The sequence below is a fragment of the Phaethon lepturus genome, unplaced genomic scaffold (assembly GCF_000687285.1).
Source record: "Phaethon lepturus isolate BGI_N335 unplaced genomic scaffold, ASM68728v1 scaffold361, whole genome shotgun sequence".
Lineage (NCBI taxonomy): Eukaryota > Metazoa > Chordata > Aves > Phaethontiformes > Phaethontidae > Phaethon > Phaethon lepturus.
In genome coordinates this window covers 71,809-90,892 of record NW_010516973.1, presented here as the reverse complement: position 1 = coordinate 90,892, position 19,084 = coordinate 71,809, and the positions used below count along the sequence as shown (strand labels likewise).

Here is a 19,084-nt window from a genome sequence, read left to right as displayed (position 1 = left end):
ACTGAGTAACATTATGTAATTGCACATGAAAACAGTCCCAATAAATATTGTAGAATTTCTGGCTGCCTGAGTGTAATTGTACAGAAAATAAAACACTTGCAAACGATTTTTTTTTTTTACACTTTTATAATTTCTTCATCCTTACAAAAGATTCATCTGTTAAATACACTGCATCAGTTTTGCAGCTGATTTTCTCATGTAGTTATGAATAATTTCTCTGGGTTCACAAGGTAGGATACTGCATGGTATCTATTATATACTTTTAGTACCATGAATGTAATTTATTGCACTTCCAGTGAGAGATGATATAACTTGCATTTATTGTGGGAAAAGTGTGTGGACTTGAGTAGTTCTACAAAATTGCTGAAACACTATAAATAGATACTCTGGCTTCCTTTATGATGGTTTGTTTATGTGGCCACGCTTTTTAGTTTAAAAGTGATTTATATATTTAACTAATTAACCTTCTTACACATTCAGATTTTGTTCTTTGATAAATATATTTTATAGAGACGTCATATATTGTTAAATGAGGGGGGAAAATCTGTTTCTGAAGTATTTACAAATAGAGTTTGTGGAAACATAAATGCTCCAGTAGGTCTGTGTGACGTCTTTTATGTGGAGAGGTGAGGGTTGACATATTCCTACTTAACTAGACTAAGCTAGTATTTCTTTTGTCTCTGTCTCTGATGTGCACTAATAGTTTAAATTTTATCTTTCATAGCTGCAAGAATTTGAAGCTGCTATCAAAAAAAGAGATGACATTATCACTCAGCTCACTACTAACCTACAGCAGGCACGGAAAGAGAAGGATGAAACTATGAGGGAGTTCTTAGAGCTTACTGAACAAAGTCAAAAACTGCAAATTCAATTTCAGCATGTAAGTTACAGTGCTACCAATACTTATTTGGGTTTGAAAATTGGCGTCGCTTTGGAGGGTCCGTAAATGGCTACTTCCTGCAAAAACACAGAATTTTTAGTGCATTTTTGAAGAATTGCTTTTTAGTATAGATCAGCGGTCACTTTACTGTACCTAGAGTTATCATTATGGTACCTGGTTTATTGTACTAATTCACTATAAAATAATAAAGATTAGTCTGTGTTCTTCCATAGTATGTGATGACAGCTTCTGATGGCGGCTCTTAGGGAAAAACTCTTGTGTAATTAGTTCTCAGAGCTTTGGGCTGAAATCCAGCCTGAAAAAGGTGAAAGTGAAAATGTTTGCATTTTTTAAATGGCTATGATTACTAGTTTTAAAATACATCAAAAATATATTAAAACAAAACAGGTTGTGGTACAATAAATTTTAATAGTTGCAGTACATTTTTGTATGATAAAACATACAAAAAACCCCTTTGAAATCAAAACAGCCAGACATCAACTTTAGTGGGTCACCATTTCATGCTCCACTCCTTCCTAATTTTTTGAGTAAAACCTGCCTCTTGTGGTGTTATTAGAAGGTAAGTTAAATAACAAGATTCAGAGGAGGATTTGTTCTAAAAAGCACTGGTGACTTGAGGTGCCATGGACACTGTTAATCTGCATGACTACAGTTTACAGTGTTGCAGTTGAATCTTGCAGTATTTTGTGCTGTTTAAGTACTTCGTATAGCCTTTTGAGCTTCAGGTGGATTATATTTGGAATACTGAGTTTTTGATAGTAAAAATACGATTTTGGGGATGGTAATTACAAGTAGTTCATTTTACTACTTAGAAATGTTTCTGAGACACTGCGGTCCTGTGCTAGCTCACCATACAATGATTTAATACTAAATATTTTTTATTGGTTGGCCATCCCAAAAGAATAAGGAAATTCCAGTTCCTCCTGAAAGAAAGTATAAAATTTTGCAAAAGTCTTTGAGCTTGTGATGTGGAAGAAGAAAGTAAAGATCACTCTTTTGGAGTGCAAGCTGTTTCTGAAAAACTTTATATATTTTAGGGTTGTGTGTTTTTTTTTTTTAACATTCAAGTTGCAGGCAAGTGAAGCCCTAAGGAACACCAGCCATAGTTGCACAGCTGCTGATTTATTGCAAGCCAAGCAACAGATACTTTCACATCAGCAACAGCTAGAAGAACAAGAACGTCTGCTGAAGAATTATCAAAAAAAGAATGAAGAGTTTGAATTGCAGATAGCATGTCTTCAGGAAAAAATCACAACATATGAAATGGTACGTTCCTTACTAGAAAGATCTCTTTTCCTGATCTCTTTTTGCTTTTCAGGATTTTGTAGTTCCTTCAAAATTTAAGGGCCAAAACACAGATTATGAGTGTGCTGTATATAATGTATACAAAGATTTTAAGTTTGTAAGACTGCTTCTGTTAACTAACACATGTGTATAATTTAAAACTGAAATTTTTATGTCAGTGTCATGTATCATTTTAAAAAATTTGCAGAAGTATTTACACCAAATTATGAAACTATACTATCTATTAGAATGCCTTCATTAAATGACATTTTTTTAGGAAAAAAAATTTAAAATAACCTGGTTGAACAATCTTTTCTGTTTTAAGGAAAAATGAATTATTTTCTTCATGTATATTTTTATTATTATCCTTCAGAGAAAACATCTTAAAAGCACCTAAAAAAATTAAGTGTCATTAAAAGTGACAAGAGATAATGTTTTCAGTAAATTGCCCCTTTTTTTTTTTTTTTTTTTTTTAAATATCAGCGCACAACTGGAAAAGATTGAAGTGATTGGGGGGGGAAGGGGCGGGGCAGGGATTGTCACTTATTCCAAAGGTACAGAAAACCTCCAAATGAGGTCAACAAATAATTTATATTTAGTTCTTATCTTATATTTATATTTAGTTCTTATATTATATTCTTATCTTTAGATCAGTAAATGATCACTAGCCTTCTAAAGAAAGTCATTGTGTTTAAATAGCTAAGTCTATACATATTCTTATATGTTCAGATAGTGAACTAAAAATAAGAACATGCTTTTGCTCATTTTTTAAAGGAAAAACACAAAAATGAGGGAGAAGATTTGAGTAAACTACAAGAAAAGGAAGCATTAGTTGAAGAGCTGGAAGCAAAACTTGGAGAAGAAGAAAAAAATTCATTTCAGCTTAAGGAAAAATTATCAGATGTCAGTAAACTACTTGAAGAATTGAAAGAACAGATTTCACTAAAGAACCAGGAGATAAGTAATATGAGAGTTGAACTTACCACCTACAAGCAGAAAGAAAGACAATGTTCTGATGAAATAAAACAATTAATGGGAACTGTGGAAGAATTGCAGAAACGGTGTTATAAAGACAGCCAGTCTGAAGCTGACATTGTGCAAAAAATGGAATTAGAAACACAAAGGAGACTGGCACAACTTCAGGCTGAATTAGATGAAATGCATGGCCAGCAGATTGTACAAATGAAGCAAGAATTAATTAAGCAACATGCAATGGAAATAGAACAGCGTCTTTTGCAACAAAAAGTAGAATTGGAGAAAAATTCAAGTCTGTGCTTGAATGAGAATGTTAATAATGATCAAATGCATTTAATAAATATTAAAATTAATGAATTGAATATGAAGTTGCAAGATGCTGATAATGAAAGGGAAAAAATAAAGCAAGAATTGTCAGAACAGATGGAAGTCATTTCAGCAGAGAAGTCTCTTCAGCAAACTAAAATGGAAGATCTTTTCCAAGAGCTGAATTTTTCAAGAGAGCAGGTTCAAAGAGCCAAGCAAACTATAGTGGATATGGAATGTAGATTAAATGAAGCTGAAAAATACCAGTTTGTGATCGAAGATTTAAAAACTCAGCTGGCTTCTGCCTCTGAATTTAGGAAGGAATTGGAATTAAAACATGAGGCAGAAGTCACAAATTACAAAATAAAACTTGAAATGCTAGAAAGGGAGAAGGATGCAGTTTTGGATAGGATGGCAGAATCTCAAGAAGCAGAATTAGAGAGACTGAGAACAAAGCTTCTGTTTAGTCACGAAGAGGAACTTTCCAGACTTAAAGAAGACTTAGAAAAAGAGCACATGGTGAACATGGAAAGCCTTAAAGATAACTTGAATATGCACCATAAACAGCAGTTAGATGAGGTACAAAATGAAATGAGTCAAAAGATAGAAGCCATGCAGTATGAAAAGGACAACTTAATGACAACACAAAATCAGTTAAAATTAGAGATTTCAAACCTAAAAGTTTTACAGCAGTCTATTGTAAATTCTAAATCTGAAGAAATGACACTTCAGATCCATGAGCTACAGAAGGAGATTGAAGTGCTTAGGCAAGAGGAAAAAGAAAAAGGTACCCTTGAACAAGAAATTCAAGAACTACAACTTAAAACTGAGTTGATGCAGGAACAAATGAGGGAGAGAGAAGATAGCCTTCAAAAAAAATGTTCAGAACTTGAAACACAAAATAACCTTCTTAAGGGGGAAAACAAAACTCTGGAAGAGAAATTAAAAAGTATGTTGGTAAGCTCTGAAGAAAATGTCATTTCTAACAACAGCATTAATGCTAAGTCAGAAATTTTGGACTTGCAAAAAAGACTAGAAAAGCTTATTACTGAAAATGAACAACTTAAAAACCGAAATGGTCAACTCCAAGAGGATACTGAAAGGCAGAAGAGTGCCTTTTCATTCACTGAGAAAAAACTTGAAGCTAATTATAAAGAGTTGCAGAAAGAATGTGCAAGTCTTCTGAAGGCAAAAACTGAGTTAGAAGAGAACAAGAATAAGCAGGAAGCTGAATATAAAAGGAAACTCAAAGCTTTGAATGAAAAACTTCAACACTTACAAAGCAATAGACCACTTTTATTTAAAACTAAAATTTCTGGTTTTGAAGGGAGTAAAGAAATCAAGGTGTCCAGGGCAGACACATTTGAGGCTGGAGAAGTTGTTGAGAAAGATGCAACAGAACTTATGGAAAAGCTTGAGGTTACCCAGCGCGAGAAACTGGAATTATCCTTGAGACTTTCTGATCTCTCTGAACAGTTGAAGTTAAAGCATAGTGAAATTTGTCATTTAAATGAAAAAGTTAAATCCTTAAAAGATGAGAAAGAACAAGTTCTAGCGAAATGTGAAGAACTAGAAGTTATAATTAGCCATGCTCAGAGAGGAAACAGTAGTAGTAATGACCCTAAGACAAAATGCTGTAAAGGAAAAGCTCTAAAGACTGCTGCTCCAGTATCTGAAAGTAGAAATAAAACCCCTGGTCCAAGGAATAAAGTTGATGAAGGAATAAATGTAAGAGGAAATCTAGGTTCAGGTAAAGATATCAGTCATGAGGTAACAAAAAGAAAGGAAGTTCAGCAAATGTTGAAACCAGAACAGCAGTCTCTTGTAGAGCATTTTTATGGGATAACAGATGAAACATCGTTAATAGCCATTACAAAGAGTGAAAATAATAATCTTCAGCAGCAAGTGGATGCCTTAAAATCAGAACAGGTACGGTACATAAGGCAGTATAGAAAATAATTTAGTATGAAAATTTGTAGGATCTTGCACTTGGAAATTTGCATCTTATTTTTCCTATAAGCTGCTTTGAAATCTGGGTATGTGGTCATGTGTGTGTGGCAGTGTGGCCAATGGTTGAAAGTGGTTACATGAATGACCAGAATGGTAGCCATAGTCAATGTGTATGAGGATGCTATTTTTCAGTGAAAGAAATGCTCTTCCCTTACACTTAAATAAGTCAACAACAACAACAAAAGGTAAGGAGAAGATGCTTAGAGCACTTCACATTTTGATACACCATTTAACTTACTTTAGCTGAAAACATACTCAGGATGTAATTTTTTTAATCTGTGATTAACTTTTCAGTACTCTAAGTACTCATTCAAACAATATAAAGAAATAATGAAACTCTTGGCTTCTTCAGCCATCTTTTATCAAACTTGTGAAATACTAATCTTCCATTATGAAAATTTTTCTTTATATGCGGTTATCACTACTTAAGAAATGTATCTGGATGCAAGTGTGAGAAGAGAAACATCTGAAGATACAGAAGTTATGCATATCATGTGATTCTAACCAATCTCTGTGTTTTGCTGGAGGAATTTTGCTTGTGTTTTTTGGTGTTGTAAATAAATTGCAGGTAGTATCACAGAATTATAGAATAGTTTGAGTTGGAAGGGACCTTTAAAGGCCCAACCCCCCTGCTATTAGTAGAGACATCTTCAACTAGGTCAAGTTGCTGAGAGCCTCATCCAGCCTGACCTTGAATGTTTACAAGGATGGGGCATCTACCACCTCTTTGAGCAACCTGTTCCAGTGTTTCACCACCCTCGTCAAAAACTTCTCCCCTATATCTATCCTAAATCTGCCCTCCTTTACTTTAAAACCATAACCCCTTGTTCTGTTGCAACAGGCCCTGCTAAAAAGTTTGTCCCCATCTTTCTTACAAGCCCTCTTTAAGTACTGAAAGGCTGCAATAAGGTTTCGACGGAGCCTTCTCTTCTCCAGGCTGAACAACCCCAACTCTCTCAGCCTGTCCTCATAGGAGAGGTGTTTCATCCTTCTGATCATTTTGGTGACCCTCCTCTGGACCCTTTCCAAAAGGTCCATGTCTTTCCTGTGCCGAGGGCTCCAGAGCTGGACACAGTACTGCAGGCGGGGTCTCACCAGAGTGGAGTAGAGGGGCAGAATCACCTCCCTCGACCTGCTGGCCATGCTGCTTTGGATGCAGCCCAGGATGTGGTTGGCCTTGTGGGCTGTTAGCGCACATTGCTGGCTCATGTCCGGCTTTTCATCCACCAGTCCCCCCCAAGTGGCTGCTCTCAATCCCTTCATCCCCCAGCCTGTATTGATTCTGTGGGTTGTCCTGACCCAAGTGCAGGACCCTGCACTTGGCCTTGTTGAACCTCGTGAGGGTCACATGGGCCCATTCCTTGAGCTTGTCCAGGTCCCTGTGGATTCCATCCTGTCCCTCTGGCATGTCAACCGCCCCTCTCAGCTTGGTGTCACCTGCAAACTTGCTGAGGGTGCATTCAATCCCACTGTCTGTGTCATTGATGAAGATATTAAAGAGTACTGGTCCCAGTATGGTCCCCTGAGGGACACCACTCGTCACTGATCTCCATCTGAATATTAAGTCATTGACCACTGCCCTCTGGATGCAACCATCCAACCAGTTCTGCATCTACTGAACAGTCCACCCATCAAATCCATCTCTCTCCAATTTAGAGAGAAGGTTGTTGTGGGGGTCCATGTCAAAGACCTTACAGAAGTCCAGATAGGCGACATCCATAGCTCTTCCCTTGTCCACTGATGTGGTCACTCCATCATACAAGGCCACTAGACTGGTCAGGCAGGACTTGCCCTTGGTGAAGGCATGCTGGCTGTCTGGAATTACCTCTCTGTCCTCCATGGGCCATAGCATAGCTTCTAGGAGGATCTGTTCCATGATCTTCACAGGGACAGAGGTGAGGCTGACCCTGGTAGTTTCCAGGGTCCTCCTTGCTACCCTTTTTAAAAATGGGTGGAGTGTTTCCCTTTTTCCAGACTCCAGGGACTTCACATGACTGCCAGGACTTTTCAAGTATCGTGGAGAGTGGCTTGGAAAGTACATCAGCCAACTCCCTCAGCACTCTGGGATGCATCTCATCAGGTCTGTGACTTGTGCATCTTCAGGTTCCTCAGGTGGTCTCGAACCTGGTCTTCTCTTACAGTGGGAGGGACTTTGCTCCTCCAGTCTTGCAGTCCGTCCACTCGAGAGGTGTGGGAAGAGAGTTGGCCAGTGAAGACTGAGGCAAAGAAGTTGCTGAGTACATCAGCCTTTTCGTCATCCATTGTTACCAGTCTGCAAGTCTTGCTCATCAAGGGGGATACACTTTCTTTGACCTTCCTTTTCTGGCTGACATACCTGTAGAAGCCCTTCTTATTATTCTTTGCATCCCTTGCCAAGTTCAGCTCCAGCCGTGCCTTGGCCTTCCTGACCTCATCCCTACACAACCAGGCAGTGTCCCTGTACTCATCCCAGGATACCTGTCCCTGCTTCCACTGCCTGTGCATTTCCTTCTTACCCTTAAGTTTGACCAGCAGGTCTCCACTCAGCCATGCTGGTCTCTTGCCTTCCTTTCCTGATTTCTTATGTCTGTGGATTAAGAGCTTTTGCACTCTGTGGAGAGCATCCTTAAAGATCTGCCAGCTCTGTTCTGCTCCCTTGTCTCTGAGTGCAGCTTCCCAGGGGGTCCTATTGACTTAACTCCCTGAAGAGCTGGAATTTTGCTTTGCAAAAATTCAGGGTCCTGGCTGTACTCTTTGGTTGTCCCCTATCCCTCAGGAGTGTGAAGTCCACCAGTGCATGGTCACTGCAGCCCAGGCTGCCTCCAGTCTTGACATTACCAATTAGCTCACTTGCGTTGTTGACCAACAGGTGCAGTATGGCATCCCCTCTGGTACGGCTGTCAATTACCTGGCATAGGAAGTTATCCTCCCTGCACTCCAGGAGTCTCCTGGATTTCCTACAGCTCGCCGTGCTACTTTTCCAGCAGATGTTGGGGTGGTTGAAGTCCTCCAGCAGGATGAGAGCCTGCGAGCGTAATGCCTTCTGTAGCTGGAGTGAGAAGTCTTCATCAACAGACTCCCCTTGATCGGGTGGCCTGTAGTAGACACCAGCCACAAGGTTCCCTTTGTTGCCTTGGTCCCTGATTCTTACCCATAAGCTTTCAACCTGCTTGTGGCTATTCAGAGAATGCCGTGCTACTTTTCCAGCAGATGTTGGGGTGGTTGAAGTCCTCCAGCAGGATGAGAGCCTGCGAGCGTAATGCCTTCTGTAGCTGGAGTGAGAAGTCTTCATCAACAGACTCCCCTTGATCGGGTGGCCTGTAGTAGACACCAGCCACAAGGTTCCCTTTGTTGCCTTGGTCCCTGATTCTTACCCATAAGCTTTCAACCTGCTTGTGGCTATTCAGAGAATTCAGCTCTTCACACTCTATCCATTTCTTGATGTAGAATTCAATGCCTCTGCCCTTCCTTCCTTGCCTGTCCCTTCCAGACAGTGTGTAGCCATCAATAGCTGCACTCCAGTCATGGGATTCATCCCACCAAGTTTCAGTAATGGCAGCCAGGCCTTAGCTTTCTAGCAGCACAGTGCCTTCCAGCTCCTACTGCTTGTTGCCCATGCTGCGTGCATTGGTGTAGAGGCACTTCAGCTGGGCTCTCAGTCCTGTCACCCTCTTAGAGGAACCCCCCTTAGTTCCTTTGAGGTCTTTTGCTGGTGTTTCCCTGTTGGCTCTTACTACCTCAAGAAGCCCCTGGTTCATTTCTGTAAGACTTCAAGTGTGCTGCAGTGTAGCCAGCACAGCTCAGAGCAACAGGCTGAGGGCCCTCACTAGCACCCCGTCTCTCTAACCTTGGCATGTCATCCCACAGCTTGTCTCGGGCAAGCCTGGTATTATCCCCCTTTCCCTTCAAGTCTAGTTTAAAGCCCCGTCAATAAGCCTTGCCTAGCTTGCAAGCAAAGACCCTCTTCCCCTTTTGGAAAGGATGGAAAAGCATGGAAAGGATTGTTATTTGCTAATAAAAACAGCTAAGTATTGAATTACCAATATTTAATTAGATGCTGGAATTGTAAATCTGGCTTTAAATTTATATACAGTGATGAAGTTGAAGAGCATGCTGCAAGAAGTATGTAACTAAGTTTTCTGTAGAAATAGATGTTAACCAGTCGTCTTCTATTTTTTTTTAAGATTGGCTTGTTTTTTTCATGTTCTAAAAATCCACCTAACAGTGAACTAAGAAATAAAATCACAAGCAAAACCACATTGGAAACAGTTGTGAGATTATAGAGTAGAGCTACAGCTGTAATGTAATACAGCTACCGATGTAATGTAATATTTTAATTTTTTTATGAGGATGTGATAAGGGTCTTGCAATTTCCTGCGATTGAACTAAAAAAGCATTATGTTCCAGTGATGTCTAAAAACCGTTTCAAAATTGGAGTCTAACTAGATAGGTATTGGCATATCATAAACATATCTTTGCTTTAGCAAAAACATTCCCAAAAGTGCAGACTAGAACTACAAGCCTTGGAAATCAATGTTTTTTAAGGTCTGCTAATAATACAGTCTCTTTTTCAGTATTTGGGGTGAACTTTCTTAACTTGCTTTGTTGGTAGTGATATTACTCTCACTTCATCAGGGTAAAATTCGCTGGGTTTTTATCGCTGCAAAATAGGAATTTAAACATACTGAGTTTTGTTGATTTTAGTTCAATTTTCACCTTAAATGTCACACTGTTTTGTTACAATTCAATTTTTCAAACTTTGTATATTTAAATTTACCTAATGTATACCATATATGCAGCATTCAGGACTTTTTTGTTTCTCACTCTTTGTAAAATGTGTATTTTATTCAAAGACTGATTTACAGCTGCAGATGGAAGCACAGCGCATTTGCCTATCCCTGGTTTATTCAGCTCATGTAGACCAGGTTCGTGAATACCTGAAAGCAGAAAAAGAGAGTGCACTTTGCAGTCTTAAAGAGGAGCTTGTACATAGTCATCTACAAGAGATGAATGATCTTAAAAAAATGCATCAGCTGGAGCTCCAGACATTGAAAATTCAGCAAGCAGGTAACGACCAAAACTATGGGAATGAAGGTCTTGATATGAAAAACAGTGTCTTTAAAAGAAAACAAGCACAAGTGTTTGTGCATGTAGCTCTCCAGTAAATTATTTTTTATAGAACATTTTGAAGTGTTTTTGTACCAAATTGTTTGGTACATTACAAGTAGTGTATTACTCAGAGTACTTAAAAAAAAAAACCACCCCAAAATAATAATATTTAAAAAGCGGGAATAGGGAGTATTACAACTCACATTTTGCTCTTTGTATTAGTTCAATTAATTGTAAGAAACTATAGAATAGATTCACCTATAAGGTTGTATTCCTTACTGAAATACTAAGCAAATGCATCAACAAAATATTTTCAGGCTTGTTTCATCCTCTGTTCTTTGAATTCCTGCATTGGCTCCCTGCCCACATTAAGTAAGCTTCTTTGCTACTACTTTTTGTCTCAGTGAGCTTTTATGTTACCATGATGGTTTTCTATCACTACTTTTTGTGTCATCCCCTGATTTGCCCTTGTGTCATTTTTTTGGCATAAGTTCTTTGCTCTCCAGTATGTTTGTGTAAATTTTGATCTTTCTAAGGTCACTAACACACAAAGCCGTTTCTTATCACTTACTCCTTTTGAACATGCAGTTCTACCATAATAATTGAATCTCTCTGTGTGATGGATCAAGAAAGAGGGGAACAAAAAACTATGTCTTTCTAAGATCAGAAGAGGGAAACTTCACTGAGGCAGGAAATTAGATCTTTGAAAAGTTGTTGTGCATCTAGTGTTTAAAAATAATACGCATAATCTGTATTCATAGATGATGAAGTCAAATCTACACAAAGACTTATAGAAAAGCTGAATGAAGCTGTAACTGAGGAATGTTCTAGGCTTTTTCAGGTAAGACGTAACAAAAAAACTTTTTTAAAATGGAAATTTTGAAAATGAAAAATTATGTGTACAGTGAGTCATCATATTTTTCTGCCTAATTTTTAACAGGTCTTCTTTGCAGCTTTTATCTTTGCATTGATCTCAAAAATAGAGACTGCTAAACCTGATCTTCCAAAATAACTTTGCAAGAGTTTTTGTATTTTTTTATCCTAAACTGTTTTATGTCCTTGTCCAGCAATTGTTCTGTCTTATACCAACTCTTAATCTTCTATCTAATGTTCATCTTATGTCTGCTAGTTAGGAAGTATTTTTTTCCTTGCTTTATGTCTCTGGCTATTTGGTTTAATTTGGTTTTTGATTTAATAGTGGTCTGATGTCACACACATATTGACACACAGGGCATCACTTTCTCATATCTGCAATAATATAGTAATTTCTTTCTTAGCTGCAGCATATATTTAAGGACTTGAAAGTGTCTAAGAATCTAACAAAATTGCTGTCTGTATTGTTGTCGGTAACTAAATATTATAGTAAAAAATTGAAGCTTATTTTTAGTTTGTATTCTAGTATCAGCCACCAATCATACTATTTTGTCATATCTTTTTTTGCAGAGTACTAGTAATCAATAGCCCTTAATGGGTACTTTTTGACTTACTAAACTTATTTCTGGATAAATTAAGCTACTTTCATCATTCATTTTAAGCCATGTTTTTCCAGTCTTAAATACTTCAAATGATTGGTTGGTTTTGGTGGGGCTTTTTTTTTTTTTCCTTCTTTGCTGGACTTTTTTCAACACCTTTTTGGGAAAGTGTATAGCAGAACTTTTTTGCTTGAGAGCCAGCATAGGAGCGGGGCTATGCTGGGTCTGACTAAGCAGGACTCCATGATAGCTCACAGAATGTAGCAACTGACTGAGAGTCTTTGGCATTAGTTGTTTCACAGATGGGGAGAATGCTACCGATCTGTATGATTCCATGTTGAGCTTTTGGAGAGATCATGATTTTACTTTTGTTAAGTTGAATTCAGTGTCTGTGGAGTCCAAAATCTTTACATAAAAAATCCCACTGTGTGCTCTGAGCAAGCCATTTCTTTTCAAGTATCATTTATCTTCAGAAATCATACGGATAAATCCTATGTTTACCTACTCATTGTAAATATGGCAGCTATTCTACTGGCTACATAGCACCAACAAACATGAGGCATTCTGTTTATGATTTGCTTTAGTTTTCTTCTGCCTTCCCTTTTATCCTATTTGTTCAGTACTTAAGAATAAGACAAATTGTAATCTCTAAAAAGATACACATTTCTGACTTAGGGAATCCTTCTTCCAAGTAAAATTGCAGTTTACGACAGTGAGACATTTACAATGTAATTTCGCTTTCAGCATTAATAAAGGAAGCTTTTCTATGCAAGATTTTAATACTGGGCAGTTCCAAATTAAATAGCCATGCCAAAATATATGTATTTATGTTTTAGCTGAAAAGTCTTTCCATACCTATTTCTTTTATCAAGAATTTTAAAGATTGTCTAGATTCTTATGACTCAGCAGAATATCTATGCCATCATTTCAACAGAAGATAATACTCACAAAATACTACTTTCCATTCACCATGTTTCTTGTTTTCTTTGTGAATTGTGATTGATAAATTAATAAACAATTCTTCACCTTTTTTTTTTTTATTTCATTTGTTGTGCAGGTTTTGTGTGACAATCAGAATGAACATTCTTCAGCTTCTGTAGAAGTTGGTGATGGGGAACAGGATATTTTTCATAGACCTGCTGCTGTGAGAGAAAAACTGAGTGTAGAATTACCAATACATAGAGGTCAAGCTCAAGGTAATGGCATTGTACTATCATGTGCCTAAATAGCTGCTTTAGAGATTTCCTCACTATTCTGAACCACTTATTTTTTTATTATTATTAATATTTTCTTGTGCTGTTGTCACTATAGTGGAAATCAGTGAAAAAAGTTTTGGGTTTGTTTTTTTCCTCCTCCTTTTGTAGAAGAAGCTAGTAGCTCTACCAAAAAAATCGTATATATCAATACTATATAAAAATGCTTCCAAAATTTAGAAGGGGCCTCACTTGTTTCAATAATATGTAATGTTTATCAGATAATTCTTCAGTGGAAAATCTGTGAACAATTCACTGTATTAAAATTTATGGTAAATTTTTTATTTCATTTTTTTTAAAGTCCCTGGTTATCTGTGTAATTTAGCTGTGCAAGAGCGTATGGATGCACTTCTACGCAAAATAATGGAAGAATACAGTAGGCTGAAAGCACTTCAAACACAGCTGATGAAGGATTGTAAACAGGTAAACTTTTTATAGCATGTGAGTGTATGAGCATTTGAATTTCCTCTGTTGCATGAATTTCCTCTGGATGAGCAACAAATGTGTTTGAAATTGTGTTTATGTGTCCTGGTTGAGTGGCAGAGCAAGGCAACGATTTGATAAAATGCAGAAAGCTGCTACCCATGTCACAGAATCATGGAATGGGTGAGGTTAGAAGGCATCTCTGGAGTTCATATAATCCAGCCACTTGCACAAAGCAGGATCAGCTACAGGAGGTTGCCCAGGACTCTGTCAGGCTGAAATTTGACTGTCTCCAAGGATGGCGACTCCACAAGCCCAGTGGCAACCTTATCTTCTTCAGGATACACATTCCCAGCTCTCTCCCCATTCTTCATCAGTTTGTCTATGGGCAGGTAATGGGAGGTTGTGTCGAAAGGTTGGTCAGGTATGATTTCCCCTTCATAAATCCATACTGACTACTCCCAAATGGAGTATCTTCTTGGCTTCATGTGTTTGGAAATGGTTTCCAGGACTATTTGCTCTGTCACCTTCCCAGAGATCAAAGTAAAGTTGAATTGCCTGTAGTTCCTCAAACCTTCCTTTTTTCTCTTCTTGAAGGAAGGAGTGATTTTTATCTAGTCCTCAGAAAGCTCCCTCAGTCACCATGACCTTGGAAAGATAGTTGAGAATGGCATCACAATAACATAGATGAGCTCCCTCAGCACTCCTTGGTGTATCCTATCAGGCACCACCAAATTGTTCATGTCCAGTTTGTTCCCTAACCTGATCCTCCTCCGCCAAGGTTGTCTTTCTTGCTACAAACTTTTACAATTATCTCAGGGGCCTGGGTTTCCTAAAGACAAATTTTGTCAGTATATGTGGAGTTAGGTATTTCCACGTATTAAATAGAGTACACTAACCAATTACATCTAGAGATGGTTGCAGGTCACATGTAGTGATGGATATAAGTGTACAAAAAAATATTTGTATGTGAAAACTGCATCTTGGGTCTGAGTTTATTAGTTTCTTCTTCTCATTCTTGGAGTCAAGAGGAATTATAACTTAACAGTTTATATCCAGAGAGAGGCGTTTGAGATTTACGATGGACATTCTGCACAGTCTGATCAACTAGCTATAAATGTATACATTCAGGCTGTAACATGAAACACATAGTTACACTGATTACACTCGCTTATGCATTGGCTACCAACTTTACTTACATGTTTACAGTTAATATTTTTGCATTATTGCTAGACAAATTGTTGTCATTTATATTTACTTGATTATTTTTTAGGTCAAAGAACCATGGCTATCTTCTTCAGAAAGGAGGAAAGAAGCAGCACCTAGCCATCTGGAAACAAGAAAGCAGTGTCTGCAGACCCCTTCACAGGGTCTAATGGGTAAAAAGATGCATATGCTGTTTTTAATGTATGTATGTTCAGAGAGAGAGAGAGAAGACAATGACTTTAAATTTTAACTGGTTCATACCGTACTACAACTTGAAGCACATAAGAGGTTTTTGCAGATTTTACGTATTTAAGTATGATACTCTAATTTTCTTAAACCTCTAAAATATCTTGGAATTACATTCTGTGAAACATTTTTGGTTTAGTCTTCTTCAGTTTTCCACAGTTAAAGTTCTGTTACCCATATCAAATGCAAATTTTCAAAATGGAAGATTAAGTTATAATTATTTGTTATGGAAAAGTAATTCATACGATATCGGAAGAAATTTTTAACTACAGTAATTATTCAGCCCATCACTTAATAACTTGGGAGAGAGTTAATTTATACTACTGTAATTTATTCCCACCCACCCCTTCAAATAACCTACATGTAGATCCTAAGATTCAAGAATACTGTTCAAAGGAGCTTGAAAACCTTAAAACACAACTTGAAGAACAGCATGCTCAAGAACTGGAACACCTCCGGTCCTATTTCCAACAGCAGCTGAAAGAAAGTGAAGAGAGGAATACTACAGAGATTGTCCATTTGAAGGATAAGCTTCAGAGTGCTGGGGTATCCTCTGACCACACGAGGTATTAATTGGTTCTTTAATGCTTATAACTTTGCACTGCATACAAAAAGAAATATTTCAAATAACCATTTGTGTAAAACTACATGGTTTTTTTACTTTTTTGAGTAATTTATAATAAGATAAAGAAAATAAGAAAAATAAGATAAAGATAATAAATAATTTTTTAAAAAGATAATAAAAATAAATAAATAAGATAAAATAAGAAAAATAGTAAAAAAAAATAAATAGATAATATGCTAAAGGATTTGAGAAATTCTTTATAAAAGCATTACTCTTATGTTGTTTTGTTCTTTCAAAAGTTGTTAAGTGAAGAAACTGCATAAACATTGCAGACAAGTAGTGCAGCATTGAGAATTTATTACATATTTATAGTTAATAGAGGAAGATTTGATAATTGGAATAATGCATAAATATAATTTCATATCTCTGAGCTTTTTAGCAGTAATTTCAAAACTTCCAACTCAACAGACCACTTTTAACCCTTGAAACTCCAGGCATCTTTACATCTAAAGAAACCTCATGTAGCTTAGTTGCATGAAATTGATGATTTTCTAGAATGATATGCAGCAATAAATTTTGTGGCAGAGTTGAGGTCCACTTAACATGTTCCGGCTTTCACCAAGTCCTGGGCCATGGGACATACTCATTGGCCTCCCTCTGGCCCTGACCATTGTGGCCATTCAAACGTGAAAGAGGTGCAAGTGTCTTGGGGGGATCCTGACAACTGTGGAGCGTCCTTGTGTTCCCTGATTCTTTCACTGTCGTCTTGGATGTGTTCAAGGAGTGGTGGGTGCTTTTGATTGTGTTCTATTCAGTGTCATCTCTGGTTTCCTGTTTGTCCATTTTTCACCCTCACATTCCTTCCTTTTGTTTCATTTACTATACTACAGCTCCACTCAGTTGCTCTGCATTTTTCTTTCATCTGAATTTCCCTCCTGTGAGAGAGAACTATGAGGGTTTGTTAGTCAGACCAGTGCCCAACTGTAAAAGGGAAATGGGTAGACAAAGTGGCAATAGGAAGTGCTACTAAGAAGGGGAGAAAATTGTCTAGATGTTTCTAGAAATTCTTAACTATTTTATATACTCACCACAGTATTCTCTTAAAAAGCAAGAGGACTGTGGTAGGATAAATCCTTAGAAGCTGAGAGCACTGAAGATAAAAGTGTTTTCCTTCAACCATGACCCATCAGAACCCAAACAGCTGTTTTTCCCTTATTGTTTGATCACAGCCTTTTCTCAGCCATCTGTGTTTTTCTAACTTTTAAGCTGTTTTCCTTTCATTCCTTAAAATACGTTTCTAGACTGGAGGTGGCAAGTAAAATAACAATTTTTTTTTCTCATATGAATTAATACTTGTATATACTTGTTTTGAGGTGAATAAGAGGTCCAAGTTCTACAAATGTTTATGCATCTGTAAGACTCAGGCTTTGTATCATTGTTTTCCACTATCTGCCTTGTAGAATCAATATGCATTTATTAGCCAGAGCTCAGATTTAAGGGACTGTATGGCTTCTTAATCAATTATTTTTTAATCCTTTTTTAAAAAAATAAAAGCTATGAGCATTTTCAAAATACATTTTGTGAAACTGTATACTGCTGTATGTGTGTTGGCCAGGACGAGTTATCAATATTCATGTACAATTTCTAATTTATTTTTAAATGGGTAGTAGTTAGTGTTCTGATTTAGTCCATGATAACTATTCACCTAAAATACTCAAAACTCATTTTACATATGTTTAATGAGCATTTAGAACAATTATCAGTATCTGTAAGCTAACAGATGGAGAAAAAAATTCCCATGAATATTTGCATTCTCTTAGCTTTCATACCTGAAGTTCAGGTTTTAAACATTAAAATGAAACTGGGGTTTTACAGGAGAAGTTCCTAGATCAATACATAAAGTAGTTTCTGATAACCTAGAATGGAGGTCTGTCTCCTGACGTCTCAAACCTGAACATGAGTGTCTTTCAATGCTGCAGTCAGTAACCTGTTGAATGATCTGTTACATACTCAGTCTCCATACCTGGTTTGTTGCGGCATCTTTTAAACTGGGATCTAAGTAGAAGTATAGCCGTGACCAAGCCTAAGAATTTTTCTGTGACGTTTTCATCTGGTGGTATATTCTATTGCAACATCAGAAAAGGAGAAAAAATAAAAAGGAAATCAGTTGCTACTGTTCATTAACCAAATGAAACATGAACGCTAAAAATAACGTGTTACTTTTTGTAGTTAAAAATGACAAAAGTTCTGTAAAATTACCACTCTGGACTCCATTTCAGGATTATCTAAACCAGCTCTCAGATTTGAGCAGGAGAAAAGCTTCATGATCTCTGTAAAACCCTAGTGTAGTTAAGATTGTAAGTCTCAAAGACAATAAACTTACCTTGTAACTTAATCTATTTCGTACCCTGTCCTTTAGCAAAGGATTTGTGTCTTTGTGGTACCAGATCACAAATACTAGAGGAGAGATTCTTTTTTCAGGTAGTTTGATACTGTATCTTACCCTTTTGGCAGTGTATTTCTGTTAAGTATTTTCAGTATGTAGTGAAAGGTGAGCTAGAGTTTTGTGCTATATGGTAGTGTTTTGGTTTTTACTGACGTACGGCACTCTGACAATATAGAGCAGTTCTGTTGGAAAAGACAGTCTCAATATATTTCAGCATGTTGTTATCTAAATATAAAATGCATCATACTGGATTTCTAACTGTTTTCATGTGTATGCCTCGTCTATATAACTCAAGAAAGAAGCAGTACACCTGTTCATAAGCATCCATTTAAGAGAATCGAAATAAATATAACCATGTTCTAGGTGTTTTATGGCTTCATACACGGATCCATTCTGGTTTCTTTCATATCCTTACGATTCAAACAGGCACTTTTGTCTCCACCTTAACTGCATATAGTTATTGAGCACGAAATAGTCTCAGGCAGCTTTAAAAGTAACTTATTTGTGAATTCTTGGCAAAACTGGTGTCAAGATGTGTTACATTGAGAGGAAGAGCTGGCATTTGGAAGGCAGATGAATTATAAAGTCAAGTATATGAAATTAATGGCATTGGAGTAGGTGTGTTCTGAAGAAAATATTTGCTGTTATTGGTCTTTAAATATATATAACATGTATGTATATTCATATAATGCATATTTGAATAGAGGAAAAAAAGATATATTGAAATACTGATTTCTCTCCCCCCCTCCCCCGCTTCTTTTACATTTTTAGTGTATCCACAGATTCACAAATAAAGCTAAAAGAAGTCTTCAGGGAAATGAAGCGCACTGAAAATCTTCATCAGCAAAGAACAGACGAAGCACTGGAGGTATTGTATCACTCAGTTGACAGCTGATATACAAATGGGCA

General features: G+C 37.1%; 1 protein-coding gene across 1 annotated transcript in view; it reads left to right on the top strand.

Moving 5' to 3' along the window:
• Positions 1-19,084, top strand: part of AKAP9 (A kinase (PRKA) anchor protein 9) — an 87,527-nt gene that overhangs the window by 9,919 nt on the left and 58,524 nt on the right. Inside the window, exons 4-13 of the mRNA XM_010296234.1 lie at positions 725-880; positions 1,970-2,171; positions 2,982-5,395; positions 10,309-10,522; positions 11,326-11,405; positions 13,094-13,232; positions 13,615-13,712; positions 14,986-15,091; positions 15,532-15,730; positions 18,947-19,043. Coding sequence (XP_010294536.1) covers positions 725-880; positions 1,970-2,171; positions 2,982-5,395; positions 10,309-10,522; positions 11,326-11,405; positions 13,094-13,232; positions 13,615-13,712; positions 14,986-15,091; positions 15,532-15,730; positions 18,947-19,043 — 3,705 coding nt within the window. The remainder of the gene's footprint in view (positions 1-724; positions 881-1,969; positions 2,172-2,981; positions 5,396-10,308; positions 10,523-11,325; positions 11,406-13,093; positions 13,233-13,614; positions 13,713-14,985; positions 15,092-15,531; positions 15,731-18,946; positions 19,044-19,084) is intronic.